The sequence below is a fragment of the Parathielavia appendiculata genome, assembly GCF_033297405.1.
Source record: "Parathielavia appendiculata strain CBS 731.68 unplaced genomic scaffold N657scaffold_23, whole genome shotgun sequence".
Taxonomy (NCBI): domain Eukaryota; kingdom Fungi; phylum Ascomycota; class Sordariomycetes; order Sordariales; family Chaetomiaceae; genus Parathielavia; species Parathielavia appendiculata.
Window position 1 is genome coordinate 194,604 of NW_026944242.1, and position 8,328 is coordinate 202,931.

General features: G+C 53.2%; 4 protein-coding genes across 4 annotated transcripts; 1 reads left to right on the forward strand and 3 right to left on the reverse strand.

Moving 5' to 3' along the window:
* The first annotated feature begins 169 nt into the window (after positions 1-169).
* On the forward strand, positions 170-517 carry N657DRAFT_249151 (uncharacterized protein). The gene has a single exon (XM_062786429.1). It carries the CDS (start codon positions 278-280, stop codon positions 482-484), a length of 207 nt encoding a protein of 68 aa, XP_062643531.1. The 5' UTR covers positions 170-277; the 3' UTR covers positions 485-517.
* On the reverse strand, positions 245-1,753 carry N657DRAFT_649904 (glycoside hydrolase family 62 protein). Its single transcript, XM_062793823.1, has one exon. The coding sequence runs from the start codon at positions 1,719-1,721 to the stop codon at positions 552-554; it is 1,170 nt and encodes a 389-aa protein (XP_062643532.1). The 5' UTR covers positions 1,722-1,753; the 3' UTR covers positions 245-551.
* A 1,718-nt stretch (positions 1,754-3,471) lies between these two features.
* N657DRAFT_649905 (uncharacterized protein) lies at positions 3,472-5,216 on the reverse strand. Its single transcript, XM_062793824.1, has 5 exons — positions 4,785-5,216; positions 4,329-4,695; positions 4,152-4,269; positions 4,035-4,093; positions 3,472-3,968 (listed from the first exon to the last, which is right to left on the reverse strand). Exons 1-5 carry the CDS (start codon positions 4,974-4,976, stop codon positions 3,667-3,669), a joined length of 1,038 nt encoding a protein of 345 aa, XP_062643533.1. The 5' UTR covers positions 4,977-5,216; the 3' UTR covers positions 3,472-3,666.
* Positions 5,217-6,682: 1,466 nt separating this feature from the next.
* N657DRAFT_536599 (uncharacterized protein) lies at positions 6,683-7,141 on the reverse strand (the record flags this gene model as incomplete). The annotated part of the gene is made up of 1 exon (XM_062787783.1): positions 6,683-7,141. A coding segment is annotated over one exon (459 nt), but the record flags the coding sequence as incomplete, so codon positions are not given.
* Positions 7,142-8,328: the final 1,187 nt, after the last annotated feature.

Below are 8,328 nucleotides of genomic sequence, written 5' to 3' on the forward strand. Positions count from 1 at the left end.
TCCGAGCCTTCTTGGCAAGTCTTCCAAGTCAAGTCAAGTCGGGGGTCGTTCAAGTCAAGTCTTGCACAGATTTGTCAAGTCAAGTCAAGTCTGCCGCCAGACTTGACTTGACTTGACTTGTTGACAGCGCTGGAGCAGATAGTGAGCACAACTGGCCGTCGGTACTGATGACGTTATATAGGTTAGGCTGCTACGTTCTTCATACCAGCCTGGAAAGGTAGTTTTGAATCAGACGAATGTCGGAGCCCTTTATCGCTAGTTGAAGCAGTTAGATAGTATGTGTCCCAGGAAGCGATGGATCCCTGCAGAGCTTCGAAACATGATGCTGGTTCGCACTATTATCCTCGTAACACCTGGGGACTTCACAGCAGTATGGCTGTTTTACAAGTGGGTGCTGCTGCACAGGCTAACCACGAGACCACAACCTCTTCATAGATCACAGCAGCCAACGGTTCAACAACTGAAAATTCAGTCACAGTATTAGTATTCCAGCTTCTAGACAAGGCGTTGCTATTAAACCTTCACCCGTTGCCGCCGTACATCTCAAGCCCTCAACAAGTAGGGTCTGTCAGGGTAATCAGCCCCAGCCGCCAGGGCAGCGCGTTGTAAGGCGTGCTCGCAGGGGTGCTCGGGTCCATGCCCTGGTACAAGAATCTCAGGTTGCACAGGTCGATGGTGAGCGTCTGGTCCGTCAGCGTCCGCACCACCTCTCCGTGGCTGATGCTCTTGGTCCATGGAGCCACGCCCGTCTCGAAGACGACATTGTTCGACCTTGCAAACGGGTTGGACTCGGTGTCCGCGAGTGGCTTCCATCTGCCGTCGATCTTGTTGGATGTCCACGAGCGAAAGTACCGCTGTCCATCCGATCCGATCGCCTCGATGAGCAGGAGGTACTTATCCGGGCAGGTGCCGTCGCGGATCGCGTAGACACACGCCGCTTCGTACAATGCGTACTTGTTGTCCAGGTCCTCCAGCGCGATGACGGGCTCGCTCATGTTGTTGGGGAAGTCGCCCAGTCGGGTGTGGGAACGGTAGAGGTGGCCGTTATCGTCCGACGAGAACAGGTAGCAGTTGTGCTTGTCGCAAATCACCCACATATCGACCCAGTAGCCCTGGCCAATGTTCTGCTCAATGATGGCCGGCATGCCGGCCCGGTAGAAGACCTGGGGCGCCGTCCAGCCAGCTGGGTTGCGAATATCCGCGTTGGTCGAATAGGCGGCATTGCCGTTCTGGTAGATGAGGTACCAGAGCTTCTGTGGCGCAAAGTAGAAAACTTGGGGCGCCGCTCGGTAGCCCTCCCCGATGGGGCTCTGATCGAGGTAGAAGAAGTGAGCGGAGTTGGCCTTGGAGAAGTCGGTGAAGTTGAAGTAGACGAGATTGTAGCCATCAGCCTTGGCTGTGCTGGCAAAGACGTGGTAGGTGCCATCAATTTCAACGATTGACGGGTCCTTGAGGGCGGCAATTTCGCGGCCGTCGTCCTTTGGCCCAACGAGCGGAGCGGTCGACGACCACTTGAAGCTGTGAGGCAATGATGCCTTTTGGCGAGTGACAAGGGCTGAGCTCTTGGAGGCTGGCGAAGCGCTCACAGATGCGGCGCAGGAGGCGACCGTCAAGACGGAAAGGAGGCGCATCTTGAGGGGGTCGCGATTTTCGTCTTGGAGCGGAAGGTCGTGATGTGGTGTTTCTGAGGACAGTAGAGGGCCATCTTTTATACTCATCATCCAGCCCCTTTGATTAATTACCGCTGAACAGCTGAGCTCGAACGCTGGCCGTCCTGCATCCCAGCGTAACTTTGTCACACTACTTCCATCATTCGCTAAACAGATCTTCCTCCAATCAGACTTGCTCCCATTGTTTTTTTTTCCTGGAATGTTCTTGGCCCCTGCGCAGCCTCTCTTTTGCGCTTGTGCGTACAGTAAGCCCAGCATCCTTTTCCCCTGCTCCATGACGCTCTTCTTCGTCGTATGAAGGATTGTCGAAACGGACGCCAACCTCGACGTCTAAGGCCAAGCGGACGGATTCGCTCCCTTGTCTGTTGCAACACTCCCCTACCGTGAAACTCGAGTCCGGCGTCCGTCGCGCATGTCGCCTATGTACAAGCTATATCCAGGCTGGCTTCTCCCCCACTTTTGGAAGCAAGGCCGGTCGCGCCCAGGCGCCAGAGTTGGGGTCTCAACCAGCCCATACAAAGTGTCCAATCTGAGCAAACTCAATTCAGGAGCTGAGAGGTTAGTATCCGTATTGGTCGGGGTTGGCAAGTGACTGGGCGCACGTCACGCCCGGCCCGGCTGGCCCGGTGTTCCCTAACCGCGATATGAAAGCCACCTCTTCGAACCCGTGCTAGCTGTTGGTAGAAATCGGTGACGCCGCATCCCCGGCGGGGTTGCGTCAGCTCCTGCAAGGTACATTGCTTGTCCGGGGCCGTGTAATCAGATAGGAGCCAACTATCGATAGTCTCGGGTTTGGCTCTGGGAGTCGCTGGGCCCTACCGGCCTCTCTAGCCGATGTGAGCGCGGCCTGCGTATATAAGGTACGGAGCAGGCGGACTACTAAGGCAAGTTGATTTGACTGCATTTCCGGAGAAGTGTTGACAGGGGATGTTGGCCAGCGGAGATGCAGATCTTGGATATACAGGCTAGACGGCTCCAGTGCGGGTGGAGGGTCGAGCATGTATAAACGCTCTAAACGACGGGAATTAATATATGTTTACTTGGTAGATCCTATGTATATCAACGTCATTAGTGACATTCCCCTTCAGGACTTATGTCGGATGTAAACGCTGGATAGGGTATCCGAATTGGGGAAATCTTTGACCTAGTGCTGCGAATCCTGAAGTCTATCCGCGAGCGGAGGCTGTTGATATGTCTAGGCAGTCTTTGGCCCTTTGTAACTGTCAATTCCAGAAGTGCGTGATGAACGTCGAGAACCCAGAGCAGTGTTGAATCACAACTGGTCCAGGGCTTGAAGTTTGGCGCCAACAGTCTCCGTAGGACGAAAGGCCCCTCGAGTCAGGGCGTGTGGACTGTGATGTGTCGGGATTGAGAGTATCCTTATGTGTGTCGCAGGAGACCACGTCACCGCCGTCGGCTTCTTTGCGTTTCCAGACAGCCACCGCTCTGGGTTTACGCCGCCGTCGTGACTGCGCAGCACTTCTTCCTGCCACCTGCGACGCTATGTCATGGCCGATAAGTTTGATGTGCGCGCGCAAAACCCCTGCTGCTCATGACCGAGGCCAAGATGGCGTGGAAATAAACGACACCTTCCCGGCCGCCGTTAACGGGATTTACCGGACAACGCCGCCTTCGGACTCCATGCGCGAGATGGTCTGCTGCCTCGCTGCTTCTGACATTTGGGAGCTGGACAGAGACAACGGGTGTCCAAAGTCACAACCGTTCATGGAGACTTTGGCGTGGGAGTCATGGACACCATGTAAGGTGTGCGACAGCGGACCAAGTGTGTACTGTACCGCAGGGTTGGCATCTGGTCTACTTGATTTCGAACCACGATGGGACTACCGGTCCAGTATGTAAATCCTCTTGAGTATCTGGAACCCTAAACGCACAACATGTGTCATGTTCTTGCCGACCATCACCGCCAACTACCTCCAGGACTTCATTTAGGATTGCCAGCGGCCTAAAGCTGAAAAGCACCATCATATTGTTCAATTCATCCCCGGTGACCCCATTGCCGCTCACTGCCAACGGAGTTGCATTCAAAAACCTTGCAGCCCACCACGACTTCCGACTGCATCGAGGGATAGTCCACGAGAACCTCATCGGAGCCCTTCTTTGTAGAACGGAGTGATCGCGAACCAGGCTCGGGAATCTGGGAGAGCTGGACAAATTGTATAGACCGTTCCTGCGATGCAGTGGCTTTTCGGACAAGAGGTCGGAGAATAGGGATCGATGCAGCTATTATGCTCACGGCGGGCTCAGCGACACCGAAGACCTTGATGTCCACAGTCGTCGCTTTTGCCTTGTCAGCCTCAACGGAACGGAGACAAAGATGGGAGATAACGGTAATAGTAGACTCACTACTGCTAGCCGAGATATCCTTTAGGGAGATGATTCTCAGGAACGCGATAAATCCAGAACTTGTTTCCAACAGTCAGAAGACAATTGCAAATGGGCTGGACTGTAATGGAAACATACAACACGCCCATACTCATAGCAACCAGTGCACCGAGCTTCTCCCTTTTATTTATCGTCAAATTCCATATAATCTTCCATGGAAGGATGGCAAGCACAATGTCGAACACGCCGGAGTACACTATCACCATCGTTAGTAAGTCGCAACAGCGTATATCCGTGTTTCTTTTGGTCACGTACCGCTCGTGAAAGTATGGTACTGTTCGACGGTCGTCTTGGGCCAGCACGTCCCTGCCATGTCGTACAACCAGAGCTTCGGTATTGGCCAGCACTGGATCCAAAGGATCAAACCCGAGACACCAAGCACGATGTTGACAGAGACAATGATGAACCAAATCGCCCATTTCACCCACCCCGTCGATATTCGCAGCAGGGTAATGGCAAATGAAGTCTTGCTCCACGCCGCCGCGACAGTACCGCCAAGGCCCGCGCCGTACGAGAGGACGAGCACAACGGGCAGATTCTTAGGGTCCATATCCTCCCAGAACAGGCCGATGCCGTACTTAACGCCTTCGGTGAGCATAGCGGACGAGGCTAGGACGAGAACCTAATGCGAGAGATTCGAACTGATCAGCGACGGATAGCCCTATAGCTGACTTGCATGTCCGCTGGAGGGACTCGAGATCGTTACCGTACCCAGCTAGCAATCAGGAAGTAGTCGTCCCACCAGAGCAGCCGACCCCGGGACAACTTGCAATACAGCCGCAAGGCGAGGAATACCGTAGCCGCGATGGTCAACGACCATATCGCCCAGAGCATACGTCCGGCGAAGCTTACTACCTCGCGGGGTAGTAATTCGTCGCGACGTACTATGCTGCTGATATGCATGGCAGCATGAAGGGAATTGGTGCAACTGATTCAGAAAAAGGGTATCTGCAATCTATGACCGAACTGGTTTCTGTTAAGCGAGGAACGGAATGGGCCGGCAGCTGCTCGTCGACAGCGCGGCCAGAGTGGAGTAATTATGCATTCGGGACTTGAGGGTAACCAGAGATCTGGTTCAGAAGTTGAATGGAGGGCTGTTAGTTCGTATAAACCAGAGAGTGGGTAGGCACACAGACGCGAGCTCGTTCCCTCGAGCGGCATGGTCGATCAAACCGAGAATCCGGGGCCAGAGCGCCAAGCTAAGAGCTCTCGGAATTTTATGAAATCAACTAACCCAGTTCATAGCAGTCTTGCGAATTCCTCCGTCGTCTCCTCACAGGGCTGAGACACGTACCCCACTATTCGAACAAACCACCGTTCATTGGCTTGCAAGTTCTAGAGGCGTCCAAGGCACTCTCACCGGTGCGGCCGTGCGCTGGGTTAGCACATTCGAAGTCGAAATCCGCGTGGGTGAAAGCGTTATTTCGCGATGCCGTCACCAATCACCAGTAGAGATGTTTAGCCCCCCTAACGGTGGATGCTCACACTATGACGGACATATTTATGACAGTGCGTACGGATCCGTACGGCTGACAGCAGCCAGGCCAGCATCCAAACCCGAGAACTCCAGGGATATCTTAACACCCCAGACCCACCTCCGACAATCCTCCAATGAAGTAAAATTTCCCGTCAGTTGCCGTTAGTACTGTACCGAAAGCGGAAAGCACCTCGCTTGACTGTCAGAGCTCAGCCCAGGGCACGGGCTGCCGGAACATGGGTTTGTTCACGGCAAGTCCCTCATTGCTCAATGTTTGCACCAAACACAAAACCAACACGTCTTAAGCAATCCTGCCGCCCATCCTGTCGAAAGGTACCTCAAGGTAAGCAGGCGACTTGCAGAAAAGAGTAAGGAAACAGAACAAATCTGAGAAAAGAGAACAAAAGGCCCTTGATCCATCTCATTCCTTTCTTTCGTTTTGGCATCTGTTTATGCTCTTGGGATGGGTGGCGGTTGTTAATGTGGGGTTTGATGGAGAAGAGCATACGTACTATGATACCTGCTAATGCTTCGAGTTGGGTTGAAATCAAAGTTTCATAGAGACGTTCCCAGCGCACGGTTTTGGGCACTAGTAGGGCTAAAGAGAGGAACTAGTGTACATACGTAATACTCCACGCAATATCGAGGAGTGACCAGGAGGTCGTTATTTGCCACTGCCTGCCTGCCAAGCCAGCTGGACAGTGTAGAATGCTGTATCTACTGTAATCCCTCGAACGAATCGTAACAGCTGTAACGATTTTTGGGAGTGAATTGCAATGATTCGAGTGGCAACTCTACGAATGTAACTCATGGAAAAAGAAGAAGAACGCAAGATCAAAGGTGCAAGCGGCAGCATCTTCCTGTATTACGCTGAACGGATGGCTTTCCCATCGCGGAGAGAAACATTCGTTTGCACGAGTGGATTGATAATCTGTACAAATGAGACGAGGAGAGTATATATATTAGAGTACGGATGTTCCTACCAAAAGTTTTCCCACACCGCCTTTTGGCCAAGACTACATGCCCTGTAAGCCACTATGCCTAACCCGCCAAATTGGCTGACTGACATCATAGTCGTAACTAGCTAGCCCTGGGCCGGCCCAGTAACCACATCCTGACTACGGTCCTTTGCCCGGCCTTCCTTATACTCGTTGCCTCCCTCCAAGCGAATGACCTCCTGGATATGGAACGGTATCCTCTCAATCCAAGCCTGTATCCGGGGCTGGTCCAAGTCCTCCCAAGCTTCTTCCCAGACCTGCTGTGCTTCCTTTTTTGACTTGGGAGCTCCCTTCTTGGTAGTCACCCGCTTCAAGTATGGCCAACAAGGCTCGATCATATTAAGATCGGGCGCGTTGGGACACCACATAAGCCGGGCGACACAAGGAGTATCGTAGATAGCTGCTTGGGCACGATGTGCATGCGAGGGAGCCAAGTCTTTTTGGACAAGGGAATCAGGGCCACAGCTCTTCGCAAATGGGATGAGCTTTGGTATCACCACCTCCCTTTGGTAGCGATACCAATCGACAGCTGTCCCCTGTCTCCGAGTCAGCTTGCCATGTTTAGTATCCCATTTCCATTCAGGTTGCTTGCCACCACGACCTCGAAGAAGGGAGAGTTGATGATGCCTAACCTGCGGGGTAACTTTGGCCTAACTGGGGAAATCTGCCGGGCAGAACCAAAAAGGCGTGTGGGAAAACTTTTGGTAGGAGCTTCCGTATGGATGGATGGATGGATGGAATTTATTTCGCCCGGAGGCTCGAAGCCTAAAGGGCCTTGGCACGCTAACTACATTCCATTCGTTGACGCTCAATCATCAACTCGTACAAGCCCTCTACTCTCTCCCCTTTTCTCACGCCACCTGTTGCCTCTTGACTTAGTTTAGCAGATCGACTTGGAGGCTGCGTTCTCCAAGTGTTCAGCGTCCTATCTTCAGCAGCTAAAGCGGGATCTGCTGGCTGAGGCTGTGTAGTGTTAGTGGAGTTCCGCTACTGTGATTGTCCCAATCTTCGTTGTTCCTCGTCAAGATCCAATCTCCCTGTTGCCATTGCGTACTTGATCGTTGCCCGGACTGCTTTCATGTCTGGCGACCACATCTTTGGATCCGATGGTGCTTTCCCTCCCAGGTAGAATGAGAGGCTCCCTCGTCTTGCCACTGTGCATTGCAACATGTCCTCCCTCAGAGCTTCCTATCTCACGCATCGCAATAGAAAATGTTCCACGGTTTCCCTTGCTCGGCCGCAAGGACAAAGGTCTGACTCGACCGCTCCGATTCGGCTTAGAAAGCTGTTCAGCCTCGCCATTCCAGTTCGGAGTTGTGCCAAGATACAGGCCTCTTTTCGTTTCAACTTGTCGTAGAGATCGCGAGTGTGTTTGCCAGGAAGTGCTACGTCCAGATCCTTTGAGAATTTGCCTACGCCTTCCGGGAGAGCTCTCCCCTGTCGTTGTTTGACCAATGCCAGCCTGATTGCGGTGGACTTGGCTTGGGGCATTTGGAGGTTGGGTATCTGTCCTTGCCTCGTTGTCCTTTGCGCTGCCGCCTTGGCCTCTAGGCCCAAAGTAAAGTTGGCTTCCGCTGGGATCCACAGGAAATCGACCGAGTTCCCTCTTTCTTGGTGCAGTTTAGCCAACTCGTAAATTTGCCGTATAGTGCCTTGGCCAGACTGTTATCGCGGTTGCCTAATTGCTGCTAGCGCTGACTGGTTCCTGGTGACGATGGTGATGTGCCTATGGCAGGCGTTGGCCGGAATCCTCTCCAAGGCCATTGCGATGGCTGCTAGT

Bases quoted from the DNA above. Each gene is read 5' to 3' on its own strand.
- N657DRAFT_249151 (XM_062786429.1), top strand. From the start codon at position 278: ATGTGTCCCAGGAAGCGATGGATCCCTGCAGAGCTTCGAAACATGATG.
- N657DRAFT_649904 (XM_062793823.1), bottom strand. From the start codon at position 1,721: ATGATGAGTATAAAAGATGGCCCTCTACTGTCCTCAGAAACACCACAT.
- N657DRAFT_649905 (XM_062793824.1), bottom strand. From the start codon at position 4,976: ATGCATATCAGCAGCATAGTACGTCGCGACGAATTACTACCCCGCGAG. The intron at 4,696-4,784 runs GTACGGTAACGA...CTCTCGCATTAG, and splicing joins ACTTCCTGATTGCTAGCTGG to GTTCTCGTCCTAGCCTCGTC. The intron at 4,270-4,328 runs GTACGTGACCAA...CGATGGTGATAG, and splicing joins GTACCATACTTTCACGAGCG to TGTACTCCGGCGTGTTCGAC.